This window comes from Mesoplodon densirostris, chromosome 1, assembly GCF_025265405.1.
Source record: "Mesoplodon densirostris isolate mMesDen1 chromosome 1, mMesDen1 primary haplotype, whole genome shotgun sequence".
In the NCBI taxonomy this organism is placed as follows: Eukaryota; Metazoa; Chordata; class Mammalia; order Artiodactyla; family Ziphiidae; genus Mesoplodon; species Mesoplodon densirostris.
Window position 1 is genome coordinate 63,871,825 of NC_082661.1, and position 25,304 is coordinate 63,897,128.

A 25,304-nucleotide genomic window follows, 5' to 3' on the forward strand; every position below is an offset into this window, starting at 1 on the left:
CATTGGGACTTGGAGTGATTGAGATTTTGTGTGTACCCTTTAAGAGTGGAGCCCACTTGTCTCTCACATATGCAAACCCCACTGGCCTTCAAATCCAGACATTCTAGGAGCTCGTCTTCCAGGTGTGGGAGCCCTGGGCTGGGGAGCCCAATGTGGGGCTTGGACCCCTTGCTCCTTGAGGAGAACCTCTGTAATTGAGATTATCTTTCCATTTGTGGGTCATCTACCCAGGGGTGTGGGTCTTGACCCTACTGTGTCTCCGACCCCCTTAGCCATCTCATTGTGGTTCTTTGTTATATCTTTAGTTGTGGAAAATCTTTCTGCCAGTTGTTCTCATAGATGATTGCTCTGTAAATAGTTGTAATTTTCCTGAGCCTGTGACAGGAGGTAAGCTCAGTGTCTTCCTATTCCACCATCTTGGCCACACCTCTGTGGATAGTTAATGGTTAATGAAACAATATATACACTTGGTTTAAATTTATATTGAGTTTTGTGATGGATTTTATGAAATATTGAAACTGTTTTTAGAATAAGAGGCAACAATTAAGTAAAATGCCTTGTGTTACCTGACATACATCAAGTGCCACGTACTGGGTAGTGTTTTAAGTACTTTAAATATACCAACTTTTAAAATCAGTACAATATGATGAAGTTGGTAATGTGATCATCCCAATCTTATATATGGGGAAAGTTAAGTAACAAAGAGGTTAAGTAACTTGCCCATGGATTACCCAGCTAGTAAGTGGCAGAACTAGTATTTCTCCAAAGCTCATGCTCTTAACCACTCAACTATCCTGTCTCTATACTGCTATATTGGTAATGACTATTATGGGTTAGACCTTGAATTCTCCTTTGAAGCGTTCATAGTATAAATATCAGAGGCATGTAAACACATAATCATAATTTGATAGGGAAAGGCATAAGGGAATAAAGGTAAAAAAATTTCCTTAACTTGGTTCTTCTGTCTTTATGTTTTTTGTTTTGTTTTGCTTTTAAGTGAGACTGTATTCCAGCTACATCAGTGGTTCTCAGCTGGAGGCAGTTTATCCCATAGAAGACATTTGGCAATGACTGGAAACATTCTTGGTTGTCACAACTTGGCAGAGGGGAAGAATGCAACTGGCAGCTAGTGGGTAGGTGCCAAGGATGCTGTTAAACATCCTACAAAGCCCTTCACAACAAATAATTACTTAGCCCAGAATGTCAATAGTGCCGCTACTGAGAAATCCCGTTTTACATATTTCTATTTTGTGTACATCTTTCCATGTCAGTACGTACCTTTAATTCCTTTTAGTATTATCTGACTTTGGCTTCATCAGTTTGGGCTGTTGTAACAGAGTACCATAAGCTGGATGGCTTAAACAACAAAAATTTATTTCTCACAGTTCTGGAGGCTGGTAAGTCCAGAGTCAAGGTTTCGGCAGATCCACTGTCTAATGAAGACTCTTTCTGGCTTGTAGACAGCCATCTTCTCATTGTATCCATGCATGGCATAGAGGGGAAGTAAGCTCTCTCCTGTCTTTCCTTAAAGAGCACTAAATCCCATCTTGAGGGCTTTATCCTTATGATCTAATTAACTCCCTAATTACCTATGTCTCTCGCTTTAAAAAAAAATATTTTTTGGTTGTGCCAGGTCTTAGTTGCTGCAGGCAAATTCCCTAGTTGTGGCTTGTGGGCTCCTTAGTCACGGCTCACCAGCTCCTTTAGTTGCAGCACGTGTGCTCCTTGGTTGCAGCCAGTGGGCTTCTTAGTTGCGGCCAGTGGGCTCCTTAGTTGCAGCTCGTGGGCTCTTTAGTTGTGGCATGCAAACTCTTCGTAGCGGCATGCATGTGGGATCTAGTTCCCTGGCCAGGGATCGAACCCCACATCCCCTGCATTAGAAGGCATATTCTTAACCACTGCACCACCAGAGAAGTCCATCTCTTTTTTAAATTGAAATATAGTTGATTTACAATATTATGTTAGTTTCAGGTACATTACAATACAGTACATTATAGGTTATTACAAGATACTGAATATAGTTCCTTGTGCTATACAGTAGGTCTTTGTTCTTCATCAGTTTTATATACAGTAGTGTATATCTGTTAATCCCATACTCCTAATTTATCCCTCCCCCACCTTCCCCTTCAGTAACCATAAGTTTGGTTTCTGTGAGCCTGTTTCTGTTTTGTAAATAAATTCATTTGTATTAATTTTAAGATTGCACATGTAGGTGATATATAATATTTGTCTTTGACTTAGTATGATAATCTCTAGGTCAATCTATGTTGTTGCAAATGGCAATATTTCATTCTCCTTTATGGCTGAGTAATTATTCCATTGTATATGTATATATACCACATCTTCTTTATCCATTCCTCTGTTGGTGGACACTTAGGTTGCTTCCATGTCTTGGCTATTGGAAATAGTGCTGCTGTGAACATTGGTGTGCATGTATCTTTCCGAATTACGAGTTTTCGTCTCTTCTGGGTGTATGCCCAGGGGATTGAGTGGGATTGCTGGATCATATTGTAACTCTATTTTTAGTTTTTTAAGGAACCTCCCGACTGTTTTCCGTAGTGGCTGCACCAATTTACAGTCCCACCAACAGTGTAGGAGGGTTCCATTTTCTCCACACCCTCTCCAGCATTTATTGGTAGACTTTGATGATGGCCATTCTGACCAGTGCGAGGTGATATCTCACTGTAGTTTCGATTTGCATTTCTCTAATAATCAGTGATGTTGAGCATCTTGTGTGCCTGTTGGCCATCTGCATGTCTTTGGAGAAATGTCTATTTAGGTCTTCTGCGCATTTTTTGATTGTGGTTTTTTTTTGATATTGAGTTGTATGAGCTGTTTGTATATTTTGGAAATTAATACAACCTTGTTGGTTGCACCATTTTCAGATGTTTTCTTACAGTCCATAGGTAGTTATTTTGTTTATGTTCCTTTGCAGAATCTTATAAGTTTGATTAGGCCCCATTTGTTTATTGTTTATTTTATTTCTTTTGCCTTGGGCGACTGATCTAAGAAAAAATGGCTGCGATTTATATCAGAGAATGTTTTGCCTGTGTTCTCTTCCAGGAGTTTTGTGGTATCACGACTTACATTTAAGTCTCTAAGCCATTTTGAGTTTATTTTTGTGTATGGTGTGAGGGAGGGTTTTAACTTTGTTGATTTACATGTGGCTGTCCAGCTTTCCCAGCATCCACTTGCTGAAGAGACTGTCTATTCTCCATTGTACATTTTTGTCTCCTTTTTCAAAGATCAATTGACCATAGGTGTATGGGTTTATTTCTGGTCTCTCTATTCTATCTATGTGTCTTGTTTTTGTGCCAATACCACGCCGTTTTGATTACTGTAGCTTTGTAGTATTTTCTGAAGTCTGGGAGGATTACACCTCCTGCTTTGTTCAGTTTCCTCAGGATTGCTTTGGCAATTCTGGATCTTTTGTGGTTCCATATAAATTTTAGGATTATTTGTTCTAGTTCTATGAAAAATGTCATGGGTAATTTGATAGGGATCACATTAAATCCATAGATTGCTTTGGGTAGTATGGCCATTTTAACAATATTCTTCCAGTCTAAGAGCATGGGATGTCTTACTGGCAAAGAAGAAGAGCATTCTAAATAGGAGGTGAGCAGGTACAAGAGCATAGAGGAATAAAGCTCATAGCGTAAGCGGGAACTCTTGAGTTGTCACAGTTGAATTTAGGGTCAAAGTGGCAGAGACAAGGTAGACTACTAAATAAAAACTTATTTTGCATATTTTGAAAATAATGATAATTTTATTTCATTATTTGTATTTTCTTCCCTTTGATCAAGAGCACTTAAAAATATTCTCATATCTTAATTATCATTTTTACATGATATAAAACATACAATGAAAAAATTATCTGTTGCGTATAAGGGAGGCAACATAGATCCAAACAGACAAAACATTTTTGGGATATGGGTGGATATATACAGCTAAAGCAAATTCAACATTAGGTGCATCAATATTATGTACTCCAGTGCTATACACAGCTTCAATTAAAGGCCTCACTTCAGAGTATGGCATGTGAAGGGGAAATCCAGAGAACTGAAGGAAAGCAAAACAAAATTTTTAGTCATTAGTGAATGTGAAGTTTTCACTATATTTTTTCCCTAAGTAAGTATGTACAGTTCTTAATATTCATAATAGGAAGTCTTCCTTTTGGATCTTAAAGTCATTTATTTAGTTTTGTTTTTCTGTCCAGCTATATATTAGCAATATAGAAAATGGAGAGAGGCTAAATGTCGTTTTTTGTTTTAGTTGCTAACATACTGACTTGGTGTTTAAGACACCTGTTAGTCACCCAGCCACTCTCCACTGTTTACTTCTTTCTTCCTAATAGCCCCAAGTTTGCATAGAAACCCGTGCAATTCCAGGGACCTAGGTTAAGTTAATACTTTCTATCCCCTTGGCCCCTGTTGATCTACAGGAAAGAATGTATAATCTAGGAAACTTAAAAGGGATAGTGGCATGCAGATGCTCTGTCATGCTCAGAGCAATATGTGTGCAGATGTGAGTCCTGCCGGGAACAATTCCAGCCATTTGCTACCACAAGAAAAACCATCCTGTGGGTGATGCCACCACATGGAGGAGGGCAGAGTGGGAAGACTTGCAGACGTGGTATAGCCCTGATAGCTACTCACCCCTAACTTTTACCTAAATAAGCCCATAAGTTGATAATGTTCAAGCTTGTTTGAAGTAAGTTTTCTGTTACTTGAATTGAAAACATCCCAGCTGAAAAATGAGCCTTATAAGGTACAGGTAATTTTTAGTCAGTGAGTAGAATTAAATGTACAACTTGATTTCATACTGTTTAGCCAATGAGGCTTACTGTTTTAGTTTGAGACTACTTTCTAGGTTTTAGGATCCAGATAAAGGATGTGAACACACAGCACTACTGACAGTCAGTAAAGAAAGCCTATTAATGAGAGTTTTTCTTAGCAATGAAAAGCAATTAGTATAAAATTTCCTTTAAAAAAAATCTGACCAAGAATGGTTGGTTTCGTCTTTATGCTCAGCTGAGTCTAACATGATTTAGCCAGATATTTTCATTTTATTTAATACTCTTGTAATTTTATAAAAGATACTATTTTTCATAGGACCCTCCTACAAAAGGTGGTGTTTTGGTTTTATAGAGGCATTTTGCTCTTTAATGGTAGGTTCATTCTGGAGATTTGAACTTCTAATCACATTTTTTTAGTCTGTGCTGCTTCATCTATGTACTTTGGGGAGTAATTTAGGCATTTTGATTCCAAAAACCCATAGTCCTGAGCAATTTCCAATTTGAAATGAACTACTTACTCTGTAGTCTCCTAGCTGTTTCAGCAGTTCTGCTCTGTGGTCGTCTTCCACATCTTCTCCATGATTTCTTTCTAATAGAGGCAAGAAGTGACGCAGAGTAGAGGTACAGTATCTATTCCACCGAGTCAGATGGCGAGGCCTCCAGTCCATGATTTTTTCTTTTAGTATTTTTTCAATCCTGTTTATAAAAAATAAGCTCCATTTTTTGGTGACTTGACTTTTCCCTTGTAAACAAAAATAAAAAATAGTATTCTGAAACTATTAGAAGAAACAAGATTTTTGGGGGAATTTGTTCTTAGGATCCCAAATAAGGCTGTATTTGAAATTTGCAGTTGAGAGTAAATTGGTATTTTTTAGTAATAATACCTTAAAAAGGATCACATTTAATCTTGTGCAGTTTGACATGCTGCTCTTCACACAGCTTGAGACAGTGGAAAGGACACACAGGCTTTGAAACAAGAAAGGTCTGGCTGGGCTCAGAAGCCCCCTTTAACACTTGACAAGTATGTGGACCTCTCTGAGCCTCAGTTTCCACACATGTGAAACTGGCGAAATAAGTTCTATTTTACAGCATTATAAGGATTATTGGGGCTCAAATAGGCTCTTACTAGCTTTCTACATGTGTTAGGTTTTTAAAATAGCTGAAGTTCACTTAAGCACTAATTGGACAAAATAGGCATATTTAAGCTGAGGGTTATGGTATTGTCTGAACAAGACCCATAAATAACATGACGTTGAACTATAATCTGAGGTAGAGTTTTTGGAGAACTACCTATTATTGCTGGATTTCACTGCTGTATGTCTCACACCGTGCTGATGCTAAAGCCTTCTTTTGAGCCTTGGGATTTAGAGATCACATTTGTACTTTGCATCTATAAACATGAATTAAAGTTTAATTGCCCAAATTATTTCACATTGATCCAGGCTGAGGATTGTTTAGTTGGATATTAACACTCCTAGTGACAGACTGCATATGCATTTATGGATATCAAGTGACCTGTCTTGTAGTTCAGCTGTAGCCACTTTGTCGGTGCGCTGGTAAATTAGCTCTTCTGGCTATAAAAGAAAAAATAGTTCAGGAATTTTAGAAATCAGTTACACTTAATTTCAATAGCTATATATCCTTTTCTAATTTTTTTTTTTAAATTATGAACTCTCAGACATTCAGTTAGTTAGACATCGAGGATAATGTAACAGATGCAAATATACCCAAGGCCTACTTTAAGTAAAGCATCACGAATTATAATGCTTTGTGGTTCTTTCTCAATTTTATCACCCTTTACTGTCACAGAAGTAACCATGATCTGAATTTGTTTTTTAGCACTCTTTCATTCAACATATACTGAATACCTACGGTGTGCCAGGCACTTACACAAGTGAAGGGGATAGAGCTGTGAATAAAATCCCTGCTCTCATGGTGTTTACATTATAGTCAGTGGAGATAGGCAAATTAGTGAAATGTGTTTATGATTTAACTACAGATGTATGTATCCCTAAACAATATATTGTACTGCATGTTTTTTGAACTTTATGTAATAATTTTATACTGTAAACATGCAATCTTTTCTCCCTTAACATATTTAGAATAGCAGATGTATATTTTCAGTGTGCTTACTAATATTCATGAATATTAATTCATTTGTGTAACTACTATAAAATAGTCTACTATATACCATAGTTTATGTCTTCTGTTGTTCCAATTTTAGGCTTTTGCAAACAGTGCTTCTATGAAAATTGTTATGTTACCTTGTATACATGGGAGAATTTCTCTAGGGTGATTTTTCTTAAAACTTCTTTTGGAAAGGTTTGATCCACAGTAAAAAATACAGTTTATATTACACACACAGTATCTATATATCTATAGCTATCACATTTAAAGTTTTAGTAAACAGTTCTCATGCTTACTCTTTATAATCTATTACTGTCCAGGACCCTCTAAATTAATGTTATGAGCCCCTCCTGGATCATGCCCTGCAGTTTGATTTCATGTTTCAATAGCAGTGATGAAATTAGTGAATTGAGACCAGCATTGAAAAAATTAAATATATTTTGTGGTATTCTTTTGGGTCATGGGACTCTGTATCAAAACTTACTCTTATACGTATTTGTGTACTGGTTCCTGATATGATGGTCTCTCTTATTGGGCTTAACTAACTTTGAAAATGAAATATTCTAGACTGAATATCTAGGAGTGGAATTAAGGGTCAAAATATATCTGGCTACCCAATATAATGATATCACATTCCTCACTTTCTATATCTACATTTAATTGTTAATAAAAAAATTATACCTGAACACTGGAAAGGCCAGGATATGGAAGGCTTCTTGAAAAGAAAGATTTCCATAGCTTGGGCTTGGTGACATCAAAATTCATCCTTAATGGGGAATCGTATTGTTGAATATTAAACCAAATCTAAAAAAGACAAGACTACATTAGCATATATGGTAGCAGATGTATGTGTATACGTGTGTGTATGTATGTTATATAAAGAGAGACAGCAGAAGGAGAGAGGGAACATGTAGCTTGCACATTTTTTGTCATTTTGATTTTTAAGACTGATAAGCACTTTATGATCAGTGGCATCATATAGTTGTCACCGGCCATTTTTTTTTTTTTTTAACATTTTTTATACCTGCAGTTGAGGTGCATCTTACAATTAATTGTAGGTTGATGAAATAAGGTAGTTCCTGGTGATAAGACACTTAGAATCTTTTGGAAGAAGACAGACAAGGCTACTCCCTTCTCGGGCTAGCCTTTCTCAACCTTGCTCTTCCCAGCCTCCTAATTGTGGTAAGTGTCCATCTCTTTGCTTCCACAGCACTCTGTAACCTCTGAGATAGCACCTGTCTTACTGAGGCACTGTAGCATATTAATTCTGGAACCAGACCACTTGCATTTGAATTCTGGCTCCAACATTTACTAACTGTGTGACTTTGCACAGTTTATTTAATTACCGTATGCCTCAGTTTCCTCCTGTATAAAAGTGGGATGATAGTACTTAACCTCATAAGGATGACGATAACATTAAATGAGTTGATTCATTTATACCTCTTAGGAAAATTCCTGGTACATAGTAAGTGCTCAATAATTGTTAGCTATTTTATTACTATTGTTAGTATTTATCATTATTTTTAGTTGTTTATCTCACTAGACTATTAGATGTTGCCTTGAGGACATTTGCCACGTGCTTTACTCACCATTGTATCATTAGCATCCAGCACAGCTCCTGGTTGGCATGTGGTAGGCATATTGAGTAACTGTGTGCATGAGTGGTGAATTTGTCCATTCAACATAATTAAGTACCTTATATTTAGTCTCAGTTCTAATCACTGTGGATAAAGTTGTGAATGAAACATAGTTTCTACCAGCATGCAGTAGCTAATGAGAAGACAGTGCAAACAAAAAAATACATGGGATATCAGATGATACAAGATGTGGTAGATTGCATCCCTGGCCCCAGTTCTTCACCCCTTCCTGTACCCACAGCCTTTGCCCTGTTACTTGGCAGTTACTCCCACTAAAAGGGCAGAGATGTATTTCCTTGCCTCTTGACTTTTGGTCAGTAGAATGGGATAGCAGTGTCATTGTGTGACTTCTGTGTCCAAGCTTAAGCAGCTCTGTGTGTTCCTGCTTGCCCTCTTGTGCCTCTGCCAATTGTCATTGCCCTGAGTTCCAGAATAAAAATGCATGAAGCAGGGCTCTCCCAGCCTAGGCCAGCAGAACCGTCCCAGCTGACTCAGATCCATGAGAATAATTGTCTGAAGCCATTTCTTTTGGGGATGGGTTTTTGGTATTTTGTTGTGGCAAAAGCTAACCTTACAAGGGCTATGGAGAAAACTATGCAGAAGAGGTGAAATTTTAGGGTAGGCAGAGACATTTTCACTGGAAAGAGCATGAAGGAATGAGGGAGAAATTAAGATATCTGGTCAGGGGAAGGGTCATCTATGCAGAGGAAATAGCAAATGCACAGTGTGTTTGATGTGTCTGAGGGACAGCAAAGAAGACAAAGTGACTTCAGAGGAGTGAGCAAATTAGAGCAAGAAAGAGATGAGCAGAAGATGATGGGGGCAGGGCAGCTGTCAGATCATAGAAGGCCTTGTGGGCCATTTTAAAGACTGAGGCTTTGACTCTTGAGTGAGCCAAGAAGCCACTGGAGTATTTTATGCAGATGAGTGACATAATTTCCTTCTATTTTAACAGGAATATTCCTTGCTCTTTTGAGATTAGACAGAAGGGGGTAGGGGCAAGTCGTTTAAAGAAGGCAAGGTCTTTAAGAATTACAATTTGGCTGTAGGGTAGGGAGTGTGCAGAAAGTAGTGGGAAATAGCACTGGAAAAAAAGAAGTCAGATTACATAGGGCTTTCAAATCCAAGGTGAGACATTTTTAAATCTGTATACAGTGAGGTACCCTCAGTACTTTTTGAGCCATTGAATGATGAAAGCTGAAATTCAGAAACAATCAGGTATCAGTGTACCAAATAATTGAATTGGAGACAGATTATTTAGTTGGCTACTTATAGTAATGCAGGATGAAACAGTAATGATATGACCTGGAAACAAAAGAGGCAGAATCTATATGAGTTGGTATCAAAAGGATTGAAGGAGGAAGTGAGGGAGGGGGAAAATCAAGGACAGTTCTGGGGTTTGAATCTGGGTAACTGACATCCACAGAAGTAGGAAGGCCAGGAGGAGGAGCTCTTTTTAGAGATAAAGGAGAAATGATGCGAGTTGTGGATGGCCTGAGTTTGCGATTTTGATAAAGCATCTGGGTGTCTAGCAAACAGTTGAAAATTCAGGACCCAAAGATTCTGGGGCTAGTGACAGAATTATGACTTTTTTTGCCAGGATAAACTAGATAGAGCTATAATAAATAATGTGTGGTTCTGCAAGAAATCTAAATGTAGAATTTTCAGGAAAATCTACTTTTAAGGTGTGGAAAGAAAAGCCAGTGGAAGAAACCTAGGGAACTATTGCAGAGAAATGAAAATCAACAGTCCTTTATCAGTAAACCGAGGATGAGAAAGTGTTTTTTCCATGAAGAGGTGATTAGTTGTGTCAGATGCCATAGAAAAGGACAGGAGAGTGAGGAATGGGAGTAAACCATTGGATTTATTTATCCATTAGCAAGACACTGGTACTTCTCAGAGGTTATTTCTGTAGAATGGTCAGGGAAGAGGACTAGATTATAGGCGGTTAAAGTCTGAATGTACTGAGGAAGTGGAAGCAGGGCATATAATGAGTATTTAAAGAATTTTGGAAGGAAAGGAAGGAGGGGCAATGGTAGTTTAGGCTGTAACCGGGTTGGGAGAAGCATATTTTAGAATTGTTGGACTTCTGAGCCTATTGATGGAGAAGGAGAGAGAAAACATATAGAGGCCAAGTTGGGACAGTTAGTGGAGTCAAGTGTTGGAACAGGAGTGGAAAAACAAACATGGGTGGAAAGGGGAGACTTACTTCTTGGCAAAGGAGTGAAGGAGGAAAAAGGCTGACAGTCCAAAGAGGTGGTGTGGTAGAGCAGGGGCAGTTGAAGTTTCAGAGTGCCAGGCCGGCAAAGCAAGCCTGAGGTCCTCTCCTGAGGGTGGCCGAGGCTTAGAGCAGGTTCAGAGCAGCTGCCGTGTGGGATGGCCGGCATCATGAGCCACTGCTGCCTGTCTTGTTAGAAGAGGAGGAAAGGGGGTCTTTCTTCCTCACAAAACTTGGGCTTTATGTGAATTAGTCAACCATACAGTAATTGTTTTGAGAACTAATAATTTTGACAAAGAATGGAGTTCTCTGTAGGCTTTTTCAGTGCCTGTTGACTCTGCCTGATAACCAATATGACCTTAAGATGGTTCTCTACATGTATTAATAGATGGAGCTTAGCAGATCATTTATGATTATGATAATGCTTTTAATTAAAAATAACATGCAAATTGTACACTACACTGCTCTTTTAACACTTGTAATTAATAATAGTTACCATTTGCTGAATACCTATGAAAGACAGGTACTTTGCTGGGTGCTTGGCATATGTTATCTCTAATTATAGTAGTAACCCATAGACCAGTGGTCTTCAAGGTAGGGTGCACATCACAGACATAATAGAAGAAATATTAGATCTTCTAATTATTTCTTTTTATTTTAAGAGTTTCTTCTGTGTGTAATATAATATATTGATACATAAGTAAATACATATATAATTTATAAATAAAAATACATATATTGGGGATATATGCTCAAATGATTTTTCAAACAGATAAAGTTCAGAGAACACTCAGATAGATAATGATTATAAAAAAAGTCACAGTAGCCAACACAGGGTTGCTACTGTATGTTAGCTGCTTTGCCTTGATTATCTTATTTACTTCTCACAACTGCTCTGTAAAGTAATTACTAACAAATACCTTCATTTTACCAATGAAGAAACTGATGCTGTATAAGATTAAGAAACTTTCCTAAGCTTACATAACTAGTAAATGATGATGTTGGAATTTAAACTCAGGCAGTGTGATCCCATAACTCATGTTTTTAACCAGTGCCTTATATAGTACTCTTCATAGTTAAATGGCCCCCCAGACTGGGTGCAAGCAGAATCACCTGATGGAACCTGGGAATCTCTTAGAAAAAGAAAAGGAAGAAAAGAAAGACAATCTTTTCAGGTGATAAATTTGGCTCATTTAGTTCTCAAAACACTATGCAGATAGCTAGTGGGAAGCAGCCACATAGCACAGGGAGATCAGCTCGGTGCCTTGTGACCCACTGGAGGGGTGGGATAGGGAGGGTGGGAGGGAGGGAGACGCAAGAGGGAAGGGATATAGGAGCAGATGTATATGTATGGCTGATTCGCTTTGTTGTGGAGCAGAGGCTAATACACCATTGTGAAGCAATTATACTCCAATAAAGTTGCAAAACAAAAAAAAAATAAAACAAAACAAAACAAAAACACTATGAGTTCTGCATCGTAAACTCTTACTTTGGAAGGGAAAACAGGACAAGCCAGGATACAAACTCAGGTTGTCTGAATCCAAATCCTAAATTCTTTCTTTAACCTCATTCTGCTTCTCGAAGATCAGGTGACTAATTCAACCAAAAGTTTTTATTTAGAACAGTTCTGCCACTGTGCTTGACACTGCGTTTCTTTAATTGGTATTATATATGTTTATGTAAATTTTTTTGACACAAAATATTATTAAAATCAGTAGATCAATTAAAAAAAAGCAATAGTCAACCACATTTAAGAGGAAATGGTAATACTTACATTATCGGGACCTATTAAACAGCCCACACTTTTTAAGGGGCAGAATGTATCAAATTGTCCATAACAATGTCCACTGCAGGGATTCCATATTAAATAGTGACTTTGCTCCCGAGTTAGCACATAGGCAGTTGGACCCTGAAGGAAAATAGCCATTAAACAAGTTTCCAATTAATTATGCTATTAGGGTCAAGAGTAGTTTGTATAGACAGTTCATTATTTTAGTTGGACCCCTAATTTCTAAACCCCATGGCTAATGGTGAAAATTATTTTGCAGTTCTAGATTATGCTGAATTAATAAAATCAAAAGTTTATTTTTGCAAAATTCTTGCATCTGCAACTAGTGTGATATAGTGACCAAATAGGAATGGTGGTCATGTTACTCAACCAACATATCTTTTTTTTTTTTTTTAAGTTAAATGGAATAGGTTGTGGTTATTTTTTTCAGTTTTACTGAAATATAATTGATGTACAACACTGTATAAGTTTAAGGTGTATAACATGATTTGACTTCCATACATCATGAAATGATGACCACAGTAGGTTTAATGAACACCCATCATCTCATACAGATATATTAAAAGAAATAGGAAAAAAAATTTTTTTTCTTGTGATGAGAATTCTTAGGATTACTCTCTTAATGACTTTCATTTATAATATACAGCAGTGTTAATTCTATTTATTATGTTGTATATTGCATCCCTAGAGCTTATATATCTTATAACTGGAGTTTTGTACCTTTTGACTACCTTATCTAATTCCCCCCCCATCCCGTGCCTCTGATAGCCACAAATCTGATCTCTTTTGTATGAATTTGTTTTTGAAGTATAATTGACCTACAACACTATGTTAGTTTCTGGTACACAACATACTTATTTGATAATGTCTATACATTTCAAACTGATCATCATGAAAATTCTGGTTATCATCTGTCACCATACAAGGATATTACATAATTACTGACTATATTCCCCACACACATTTCATATCTGTAACATTTATTTTGTAACTAGAAGTTTGTACTTAATCTTCCTCACCTATTTCTCTCCTCCCCCCTCATTCCTCCCCCCATTCCCCCCTCCTCCCCCCATTCCCCCCTCCACCCCCCTCCACCCTCCCCCACCACTCCCCCCCTTCCCCCCTCTGGCAACCACCTGTGTTTTTTGCTGTATCTATGACTGTTTCTTTTTTTTCATTTTTTAAAAAAATTAATTTATTTTTGGCTGCATTGGGTCTTCATTGCTGTGCACAGGTTTTCTCTAGTTGCAGCGAGCCGGGGCTACTCACTGCAGTGGCTTCTCTTGTTGTGGAGCATGGGCTCTAGGCACGTGGGCTTCAGTAGTTGTGGGTCGCGGGCTCTAGAGCACAGGCTCAGTAGTTGTGGCACGCGGGCTTAGTTGCTCCGTGGCTTGTGGGATCTTCCCGGACCAGGGCTTGAACCCATGTTCCCTGCATTGGCAGGTGGATTCTTAACCACTGCACCACTAGGGAAGCCCTCTTTGACTGTTTCTGCTTCATTATGTTTGTTCATTTGTTTTTTAGATTCCACATACAGTATTTGCCTTTCTCTGACTTACTTCACTTAGCATAATACCCTCTAGGTCTATCCATGTTATTGCAAATGGCAAGATATCTTATGATTTGGCTGAAGAATGATTATTGATGGAAATAAGTAGTCACTGCATTTTCTTTTTAGAGTTAGTTAAGGTTGCCTTTTAAGTATTTAGAAGGCTGATTATATCTGAATACTACTTCTATTTCTAATACAGTAATTAATATTTGATATACATTTATAATTATGTAAATGAATAGAAGATAATTTGAGAGGATACTTACTAAACTCTTGACAATGAGTACACCAAAGGAGGGGGTGGGATTGGGAGTTAGAGCCTGAAGAGGGACTTTAACTTTTAATTCAGAATACTTATGTATTATTAGATTCTCTTTTTACAATGAACATTTATTCATTCATTTATTTCTCATGTATGATTTCATTTGATGCTCACTATAGGCTTCTGGGGAAGGCAGGGCAAAACTTACTCTCCCACTTTCATTATAAGGCTCAGAGTTGTGAAGTGACTTGCTTAAAGTCACACAGCTCATGAGGAGTGGGCATAGCCTTGAACCCAGGCAGGCCTTGTGACTTCCTAGCCCATTATTCTGTTCCTTGTACCAGGCTATCTGGAAGATAATGATGGAGCATGAATTAGGATTCAGATATGATGCTGCTTGTCTAGTAGCAACCTGCGCTAATTCCTGAGGATTCCTAGAGCCCCTCTTTTTGAAACACTCTTTGGATAAGCTGTTTCAATCCATATGACTTTTCTAAGTTTGTTCCCAAAATTACCCCCAAAACATGCCCCAAATCACGGGATATTTGCAGTGGGCTGGGGAAACAAATTTTAGTAGTCGCTATCTCCAGTCTAATAAACATAACAATGGTGATACCAAAATATAGCTGTGGACATTCTTTTCTTTGTCCCTGTGGTTATCTGCCTTGCCCTTTGCCTGCCAGGTTAACAGCAGATGCCTGTGGATGAAGCAGGCGTGAAAGACTCTCTGTCCTTGCCGCACTTCTTCAGATCCCCTTCGATCCTTGGCATGAATAACACTAGATCACTAAGGGAATCAGAATTCTTAGCAGCGTGGGCGGGAGGGGGCTCTTGCTAAAAGGACAGAGTTAGGTGGGGGCTGTGGGTGGTAAAGGGCTCCGATTTGCCAAAAACACCCTGAAGCATTGTGCAGGGCCCGAGTACCCTGAAAGCCACTTCATGTTTTATCGCTGGTTCTCTCTTCCTGTTGTGGAATCTCTGGGCTACTTTCCTTGCAACTCAAAGAATTGTTATGAAAATAAGTGCTGTCCATGATTTGGAACATAAGACAGCCATCCATGTTAGCCAAGGACACTTTGTTAGAGCCAACCTACGTGGTCTTACCTCAGGAATAGCATTGCCCATCACCAGCCAGGCCTTCTTACCCAGGGAGAGGAAGTAATTACAAAGTAATACTGCATGCTCTTCTTCGTCTCCTGCCAGGAGATCAAGAAATTGCTGACCAAAATTAAAAACAAAAAATTATGTTGCATTGACTGACCGCTTCATTCTAGATTGGCTGTATAGGATTTTAAAAAGTCATTGTTAAAATTAGTACCTTCAAGGATGAGATCTATTTAAAAAAGATTTTTCCAAACGTTGGTACTGTGTTGTTAATTCATTAAAATAAAAAAAAAAATACCACAACACTTTTAGTCGGACATGGTATTTTCTCTGTCATCGATGACATGATTTCTAGAATCAATTATGGGGTGAGGTGGAGACAAATTTCAAAGTTCCACGTTTTATTTTGAACTTACATATGGTAGCTCCCTGTGTACGAAACACTTTTTCTTTGTGAAGACCTTATTTTCTAGAGCAGTTTTAGGTTCACAGCAAAGCTGGCAGGAAGGCACAGAGATTCCCCTCACTTTCTTGCCCCCCCCCCCCCCGACAGGTACAGGCTCCTCCACCATCAACATCCCCTGCCAGGCGGCACGTGGGTTTACAACTGACAAACCTACCCTGACGCACCATGATCACTCAAAGTCCATAGTTTATACATAGGGTTCACTCCTGGTGTTGTACATTCTGTGGGTTTTGACAAGCCTGTCATTACAGTATCATGCAGTGTGTTTTCACTGCCCTAGAAGTCCTCTGTGCTCTGCCTGTTCATATCCTGTCCTCCCACCCTGGCCACCACACTGTTTTAAGCGCATTGTATGCATCAGTTCATTTGATCCTGGAACAAACCTTTGAGGGCGATACTCTCATGTTCCCACTTTACAGATGAGGAAGTGGAGGCAAAGGGAGACGAGGCAATACCTAGGAAGTGGAAAAGCCATTCTGGCTCTAGAGCACATGAACTATATTCTATATCTATCTTATAGATATCTTGAGGTTGTGGAAATTTTATCTCTAAAATTGTCAACATTATGTTGCCAAAATATATTGGGGAGCAAGAATTTTTGCGGTACGCAGGCCTCTCACTGTTGTGGCCTCTCCCGTTGCACAGGCTCCAGACGCGTAGGCTCAGCGGCCATGGCTCACAGGCCCAGCCACTCCGCGGCATGTGGGATCTTCCCAGACCGGGGCACGAAACCATGTTCCCTGCATCGGCAGGAGGACTCTCAACCACTGAGCCACCAGGGAAGCCCAGGGGAGCAAGCAATTTAAAATGTACTTCAGCTTCTTCCTTTTAGAGCTATCCTTCAAAGGGAGTTGTATACCACATTTCAATTTTATGCAAACACAGTACAACATGAGATCCAGAAGCAGAATGAATACCAGTGATAATACATGTTTGTTTCATACTACTGAAGACTCATTTGGAAGTTTATGTAGCATACATTGATTATAAGTTCCATGAGGTCAGAGGCTATTTTATTTTGCTCATAGCCAGAACTAAGTACAGTGTCTGACATGCGATAGGTGACCAAGAAATACATACTGAATAATGACATGCCTTTAGAAGCCCATAAATTAAGGAATATGCAATTTCCAAAGCCCACGCATTAAGGAATATGCAATTCCCAAATGTAATAGAGAATGTGATTTTGATTATTTTATGAATAAAATTGGGATGTTAAGGTAACATTGGGAGAATAAATTAGCATTAAGACATCTGAAGTGGTTTTCTGTGTGTGGGTGCGAGTGTGTGTGTGTGCAAATAATTAATTTTTTGTTTAATTTCTGAACTTTGGGCAAATTGAACCAGGAAGAAAAAAGTACTTCAGAATTTAGCTCATCCTGCTAAACAGATGGCCGTGTAGATTTTTATAATGACTAATGAGTGTTGCAATTTAAAATTATGCAAGCCATTTACTAATGTTCTGTGAAATCAGTTCAAACTAGTAAGTCTGTGAGGGAGAACTACTTACATCAGATGTGCTCCACAGGTCACAGATACCAGCAAATGAAACAGTGTCAGGCAAGAAAGGAATCAAAGACACATATCGAGCCACCAGTTCCTGTTTAAACAAAATTAGCTGTAATCATTTTTCTAATAAAATAGAAAGTTGGATTGTCTACCTCATTTCTTGGAACAAAGTTTCATATATCACAAACATTTATGTGAACAAAATGAAACGAATGCTCACAAGTGCTTACTAAGTGTTGTGTTAATATTATCTCATTTAATCCTCTCCAAACATCCTGAGGAAGATTATTGCTATTATCCATCTATTACAGATGAAGAAAATGGCTCTTGGCTCTCTTTGAAATGTTCTCATCTTCTTCCCACCCCCCCATCCCCCCTTATAACAAGACTCTCCAAGATCATCTTGTATTTTCTCTAGCCCAGTCCTGAAAGCAGCCATTTCTCTAAGAAGTCCTGGTTCCGTTTAGAGGGCAGTAGTATTTAGAAACCAAGATGGGTGCATCACTGTGGTTGTAACTCATTATTTCTGTAATTGCTCAGGAGGTTGAACATCTTTTTATATGCTTATTGGCCTTTCCTGTTTCCACTTCTGTGAACTTGTATTCAAGTATTTTGTACATTTTTAAATTGATTTGTAGTTTTAAAAAAATATATTCTAGTTACTATTCCTTTGTCTATTACATATGTTGTAAATGTCCTCTCCTGATTGTGCCTTGTCTTTTCCTTTGTGCTGTTTTTTGTTAACTCAAGTTCTCAGTTTTAATATGGTCAATTTATTCTTTCTCGTTATAGTTACAGTAAGTCCCCTACATACGAACGAGTTCCATTCTGAGAGCGAGTTCGTAAGTCCAATTTCTTCGTAAGTCCGACAAAGTTAGCCTAGGGACCCAACTAACACAATTGCCTGTATAGTACTGTACTGTAATAAGTTTATAATACTTTTCACACATAATACATAAAAAACCCCACAAAAAATAAAGAAAACATTTTAAATCTTACAGTACAGTACTTTGAAAAGTACAGTAGTACAGTCCAGCAGCTGGCCTACAGGGGCTGGCACCAAATGAACAGGCAAGAAGAGTTACTGACTGGAGGAGGGAGAGGAGGTGGGAGATCGTAGAGCTGAAGGATCGTCAGCAATAGGAGATGGAGGGCAAGCTGCAATTTCACTCACGCCTGACGCTGATGACACAGGTTCTGGTTCCTTGCTGGAACCAGATGCACGTTCACACCTTTGAAAGTTTGCAACTTGAAGGTTCGTATGTAGTGGACTTACTGTAGTGCTTTTTTCTGGCTTGTTTAAGGAACTTCCTACCTCAGGTCATAAAGATAAAAATGCCTCTCATATTTAAGTCCTCAATCTATCTATTGAATGGTGTGAAGCAGGAATCTATTTTTTTTCCATGTGTAAAATCAATGATCCCAATACAATTTATGTAATAGTCAATTTTTACTAATTTCCAATGCCAGCTTTGTCATATATCAGGTTTGAGTGGGTTAATATTTGAGTAGACTTATTCTGGATTTTTCTTATTATTATTATTTAATATAATAGTGTTTACTTTTACTTGTTGACAGTTTGCTTTATTTATATTTATTTATGGCTGTGTTGGGTCTTCATTTCTGTGCGAGGGCTTTCTCTCATTGTGGCAAGCGGGGGCCACTCTTCATTGCGGTGCGCGGGCCTCTCACTGTCGCGGCCTCTCCCGTTGCAGAGCACAGGCTCCAGACGCGCAGGCTCAGTAATTGTGGCTCACAGGCCCAGTTGCTCCGCGGCATGTGGGATCTTCCCAGACCAGGGCTCGAACCCGTGTCCCCTGCATTGGCAGGCAGATTCTCAACCACTGCGCCACCAGGGAAGCCCTTATTCTGGATTTTTTAATTCTCTTCCATTTTTCTCTTTGTTATTTGTGTTCAATACCATTTTACCTTAATTACTACAGTCTCATAAGTATCTGGATATGACATGGCAGATCTTCCCACTGAGTTCTTCTTTATCTTCAGGATCGTCTTTGCTATTTTTTTGCCCTTTGCACTGCTGCATAAATATTAGAATCAGCTTGCCAAGTTCCACTACAAACTGTTTTAAAAATCTAGTTTTATAGTCTTTGTGTTTTAACTGGAAAGTTTAATCCCTTCACTTTGATTGTGATTATTGGTAAATATTTAGACTATTTCTACTACCTTATTCTGTGCTTTTTATTTATTTTTCTACAATTTTTTCTATGTTTTTTCCCCTCCCCACTCTCTTTACCCCATTTTGTTATTTTATCTCCTGCTGGTTTGGAAGTTATACTCACTTTTTAACATTCTTTTAAGTTGTTAATCTAGAAGTTTCAATATGAATATTTAACTTAAAACTCTAAAGTTAATAAATATCTTTGCCCTCATCTTGGAAAATACAAGGGCATTAAAATACTCTCATAGATCCTGTCCTGACATGTATAAATTTTTTTTCAGGATTTTTGTTTTATCTTGATTTTTCAACCACATTGCTTTTATTGTTACTGTAAAGACAATGCTTGTTGATTTATTCACTAATTTCCCATTTTCTTTACCTATCATTATGTGTTGCATTTAGGATTTTCTGAGAACCTTCCTTCTCTATATTTTTCAGAAATTCCTTAAGTGAGAATCCTTGTAAATTCTCCCAATGTTTGTGTGAAAGATAGTTTCACTGGATATAAATTACTAGTTTGAAGACTGTTTTCTTTTAGCCTTTTGAAGATGTCATTCCATTTCTGGCTTTCATTTGTGCAGCTAAAAAACCTGTTAGTTTAATTACTGTTCCTTTTTAGATAATCTGCACTTTCTCTCTAGCTGCTTTAAAGATCATCTTTGTTTTTTTTGTTCCCTATTATACACCTGGAGTTTAATTTCATCTTATTTATTTTGTGTGGGATTCATTGGGCTTCCTGAATCGTTGTCTTTCATCAAATCTTGAAAATTCTCAGCTCTATCTCTGAATATTGCTTTTCTTCTTTTAAACACAGTTTGGTCCTCCTCCCTCTATCCTCCATGTCTCTTAACCATTCCTTTATGTCTTCCCTTTTTTTCTGTCTCTGTGCTATACCCAAGAAGTTTCTTTGCCTGTATATTCATGAATTATCTCTGTATTTAACTGTATTTAATTTAACTCTGTATTCAACTATATTTGATGTTAGGTTTAAACTGTTTGTTCAGTTTCTAATTTTAACTATTCTTTATTTCTACAAGTTCCATGTAGTACTTTTAACACGCTGTATGTCAGTTCTAATAGTCTATTGTCCTTTTGTTATATTTTCAATTCCCTAGATTTCTTAAACTTATTAAACATACCTATTTTATATTCTGAATCTGGTAATTTGTGTCCCGATTCTGCAGAATGTTGTTTCTGCTAACTTACCTTCTTCATAGTGACTTATTTCTTCATTGATGATCTTTTATATGTTCATGTTGCTTGGAACTTTTTCTGTGGAATTTTTTTGAAGCTGCATTTAAAGGATGTTCTCCTAGAAGAATTTGGGTTTGCTTTGACAGGGACTTAGGGGCATTACCAACAGGGAATTCTTGAAATTAAAGTTCGATTGAAGTTTTTTTGGGTCCTACAGGTAGTGTAAATTTCAGTCCCAAGTGTGAATAAGTACAGCTTAGTGATTAGGAATTCTTAGAAGAGACTTTTTTTTTTTTTCCTCTTCCATCCAGAGTCAAGGCTGAGACAGGCAGATTTTCTTCTGCAGGGCAGGGTATTTCCTAGTTTACCTACCAGTGAGTTTACACTTCAAGGGTCCCAGCTCCGTGGCTGATTCTCTAACCCAATGCTCCAGCACCGTGCATTACCTCCCATCTCCAGCAACCTTGAGGCCCACTGAAACCCATCTCTTGGCATTAGGAATTACCGGTGACCCCAGAGCAAACACTGTTTCAAGCCCTCACCCTGGTGGAGTCTTGCTTTCCTGTAGTTTCCTGTCTCTGGGTTTTCCTCCTCATCTTATTTCCATTTCAGTCATGATTTAAAACATGTTTTAAATATTTTATTTATCACTCTTAAGTGTTCTCTACTGGGAGAAGTTTTCTGCATATCTACTCTGCTAGAGAGAATAGAAGTCCCTGTTAAGGTTTTTAATAAAAATTGATTAATAAAAGTAAATGTAATGTAGAACACAATGTTTATTTGGTTTTTTAAATATATATCTATATCTGCAAATAGGCATATCATTACCCTGTTCCTAAATTACTAAATTAATGACTTATTAGCAGCAATTACTCTCTATACTATCCACTCGCCAAAGACAGTTATGGGTTACTTTGTCCACTTAAGAATAGCCCATTCAGCATACAGTTCTGTTCGTGTGAGATTGCGATGGGTATGGTGCTTTGCAGGCAGAGAATGATGCATGAGTATTTAATGGCCTGGTATAGATGTGCTTTACAAGGATGGCCTACATGCTGTACATACTTAAAGCTTAGAAATAATTTTTGCTTAATTTGAATGTAATGATGCTTATAGCATTAAATATAATACTGAGTAGTTATCTTGGTATAATAGAACGTGCACGAGTTCTACGTCAGAGACCTAGGTTCAAATTCTAGCAGAGTTATAGAGAATACATAATGAAAACATGTTTGTATAAGACATTGTGAAAGTGTAGAGCATCTTCCAAATTTTAGTTTTCCAGCACCCAATGTAATGTCAGGGACACAGTAAGCACTCAATAATTAATTGTTCCCTGAAAGAATGGACTAAGGATTATTATCCTCACTGGTACCTTCAGACTTTTCTAAAGAAAGTAAGCCTCATGGTACTAAAGGAGTTTTAATCATTACTTTAATCATTAATGATCTTGATCTAGTTACTATCCTAGGTACTATGAAATGTGGTAATTAAGAGGGCAATATACTGAAACTTTAAAACCTTTTTAGCGCCAACACCAATTGGCTGTGAAATACTTACTGCTGTTGCCTGGGGATTGTTGGGGTGAGTGTTAAGGAGCTCCTGAGGAGGATTTAAAGGCTTGAGATAACGAGTAATGAAGACGGTTTTCCCACTAATGTCAACCACTCTTGTAAGGCACTGACGATTTGGAAACTTTAAGGCACATTCAGCTTGAAACTTCTCAGTTGCTTGAAGCAATTTCTCATCTTCCTGAGAATCAAACTTCAAAAATAAAGACTCCATGGAGTTTGTATATCATTACAAGAGATACAGTAGAACCTGTTCAAATCCCACAGTCAACATGAACTCAATGTGTGCTTCAGGAAGTGTGATTTAGTGACCCCCCTACAAAATTGTCAGGCCCCAGTGTTCCTGAAGATTTATTTAATTATATTTATAATTTAAAAATTAGATGGATTCATTAAACACTTAAAATATATTCACCAGCATTGAAAGAAAGTAGTCAACAGGCAAGCAGCCATATGGAAATTATTGGATTAATAAAGCAACATATAAAAATTAAACTAGGGCTTCCCTGGTGGCACAGTGGTTGAGAGTCCGCCTGCCGATGCAGGGAACACGGGTTCGTGCCCCGGTCCAGGAAGATCCCACATGCCGTGGAGCGGCTGGGCCTGTGAGCCATGGCCGCTGAGCCTGCGCGTCTGGAGCCCGTGCTCTGCAACGGGAGAGGCCACAGCAGTGAGAGGCCCACGTACAGCAAAGAAAAAAAAATTAAACTATTATGTACTACTTCTGATTGATGAGACCAAGCAATAGTTTTATGTGTATTTTGATGTTGGTTTTAGAGGGGAGAGGGCTCAGAAATCAAACACCTCAAATACAAAGGTAAAGCAACTCACGTTAAAAGGACCACAAATTTACAAGTATATATGTATGTATTAAAAAGTTTTAAATCCATAACTAACATACTAAATAATAGTAATGGGTCTCAAGGTAAAAGGAAGCAGAACTCGAAACATCAAATGTATAGTAGTTTTCTTTAAGTGGTTCTCTGATCCAAGATGAGCCAATTCCCAGACTTGTTTTGTTTTATTTTTAACACTTTTTTTTTTTTTTTTTTTTTTTTTTTGCGGTACGCAGGCCTCTCCCTGTTGTGGCCTCTCCCGTTGCGGAGCACAGGCTCCGGACACGCAGGCTCAGCGGCCATGGCTCACGGGCCCAGCCGCTCTGCGGCATGTAGGATCTTCCCGGACCGGGGCATGAACCCGTGTCCCCTGCATCGGCAGGGGGACTCTCAACCACTGCGCCACCAGGGAAGCCCCTGTTTTTAACATCTTTATTGGAGTATAATTGCTTTACAATGGTGTGTTAGTTTCTGCTTTATAACAAAGTGAATCATCTATACATATACATATGTTCCTATATTTCCTCCCTCTTTCGTCTCCCTCCCTCCCACCCTCCCTATCCCACCCCTCTAGGTGGTCACAAACCACCTTATATTGGAGCTGGACTGTGGCTCCTGTTTCTAATTTGATTGCTGTATCCTAAGAAATTGAGGTAGTGGTTGTGGCGGATAGATAGGATGGAGGCATTTCCAAAAGCCTCCTGTATATTCTTCATGGGATGTGCCCTGACATCTGAATCCTAACATCATCATCATCATCATCGTTATAACCACCTACTCAGCACAGTGCCCAGACACGGTAGCTACCAAATAGGTGTTATGACGAAGACATAAATAAATGAAAAAGGTGAGCTTACAAGACTTTGGTATGGATGTATACAGACTCTAGGGTATAAATAATTGTAACTTTAGAAAGACTGAGAATTATGAAACAAGGGTGGTGTGAAGAAAAGCACTCTTTTGAATTCATCCCTGTTTCCTTTAAACTCATTAATTTACGTATGCATCCAATTATTTGAAAAACGTTTGCTGAAAGTCTAAAGGGTTCTAGGCAGTCTGGATAAATGTATATGAAACAGACCCCTCAAGAAACTTCTAGTCTGGAGGAGAACATTAATAAGCAATCAGGTGCTTGAAACACTTGACCAGAGATCCTATAGAGATAGACACCGTATGCTATGGAAGCATTAAAGAGAGGCAGCTATAGGCAGTGTCCAGAAAGAACAGTAAAAATCTTGAATGAGTACTGACTACTTCCAAATTGAAAAAAGTATGTATAAAACTTTTTTTGCCACTTGGACCTGGCTGTTCTGCTGTGTATTTTGACTCTGTAGTTAGTGCTTCTTGGGAGCAGGGCCCATGTTTCAATCATTTTGTGTTCTTCTCTGCACTGAGCATGCATAATGTAAGCATTTAATAGGTATCTATTAATGGTCATTAATACTTGTTTAGACCACAAGGATGCCATTTAATGGATTGAAACAGTAATTTAAGGGTAGTATGCCATGTTGGTAATCTAAGAAGTGCCAAGCAAAAGCTAAATACTAAAAGGATTTGGGTCATTTATTATGAAACAAAGGTGGAACTGACAAATTCACAATTTGATTCAACATGAAATTTGGAAGATTCTTAACTGGCTCAATTATTTAACTTCTAGGTTAATGTAAATAGTTATAGAAAACTGAATGGATTTATTTTCCCTTTGAATACCTACACTGTGGCAGCTCCACTGACCAGAAATAATTGTCCCAGCCACACTGTTTCTGTAAGAAGCAGCTCATGGATTTTACGGACGTGGAAACAGTGGAGGTAGCTCCCAGTATGCAGGTGACATTCAGACATGTGACTTCCTGATTCAGAGCTAAATAAGAAACTTTCTGACAAAACTAAATGGGCCAAAAGACAAAGGTAGTTATTCTTCATGAACTGCAGACATCTGTAGTTCATTGCCAAGGGATCACACATACATTAGAACCCAGCAGCTTCCATAAGATGGCAGAGGACAGAAGCAGGTAATTAAAGCCTAATAACTATTGGCTGATGAATAGTAAAACAAAATGCTTGG

At 38.2% G+C, this 25,304-nt stretch overlaps 1 protein-coding gene across 3 annotated transcripts in view; it reads right to left on the reverse strand.

Annotated features, from left to right (window-relative positions):
• Positions 1-3,794: 3,794 nt before the first annotated feature.
• Positions 3,795-25,304, reverse strand: part of CC2D2A (coiled-coil and C2 domain containing 2A) — a 144,186-nt gene continuing 122,676 nt past the window's right edge. For all 3 annotated transcript variants that reach the window (XM_060103976.1, XM_060103986.1, XM_060103992.1), the window contains 8 exons: positions 22,393-22,596; positions 17,461-17,550; positions 15,485-15,598; positions 12,552-12,686; positions 7,604-7,726; positions 6,311-6,369; positions 5,314-5,491; positions 3,795-4,059 (listed from right to left, as the gene is read on the reverse strand). In XM_060103976.1, coding sequence (XP_059959959.1) covers positions 3,871-4,059; positions 5,314-5,491; positions 6,311-6,369; positions 7,604-7,726; positions 12,552-12,686; positions 15,485-15,598; positions 17,461-17,550; positions 22,393-22,596 — 1,092 coding nt within the window. In that variant the 3' untranslated portion in view covers positions 3,795-3,870. The remainder of the gene's footprint in view (positions 4,060-5,313; positions 5,492-6,310; positions 6,370-7,603; positions 7,727-12,551; positions 12,687-15,484; positions 15,599-17,460; positions 17,551-22,392; positions 22,597-25,304) is intronic.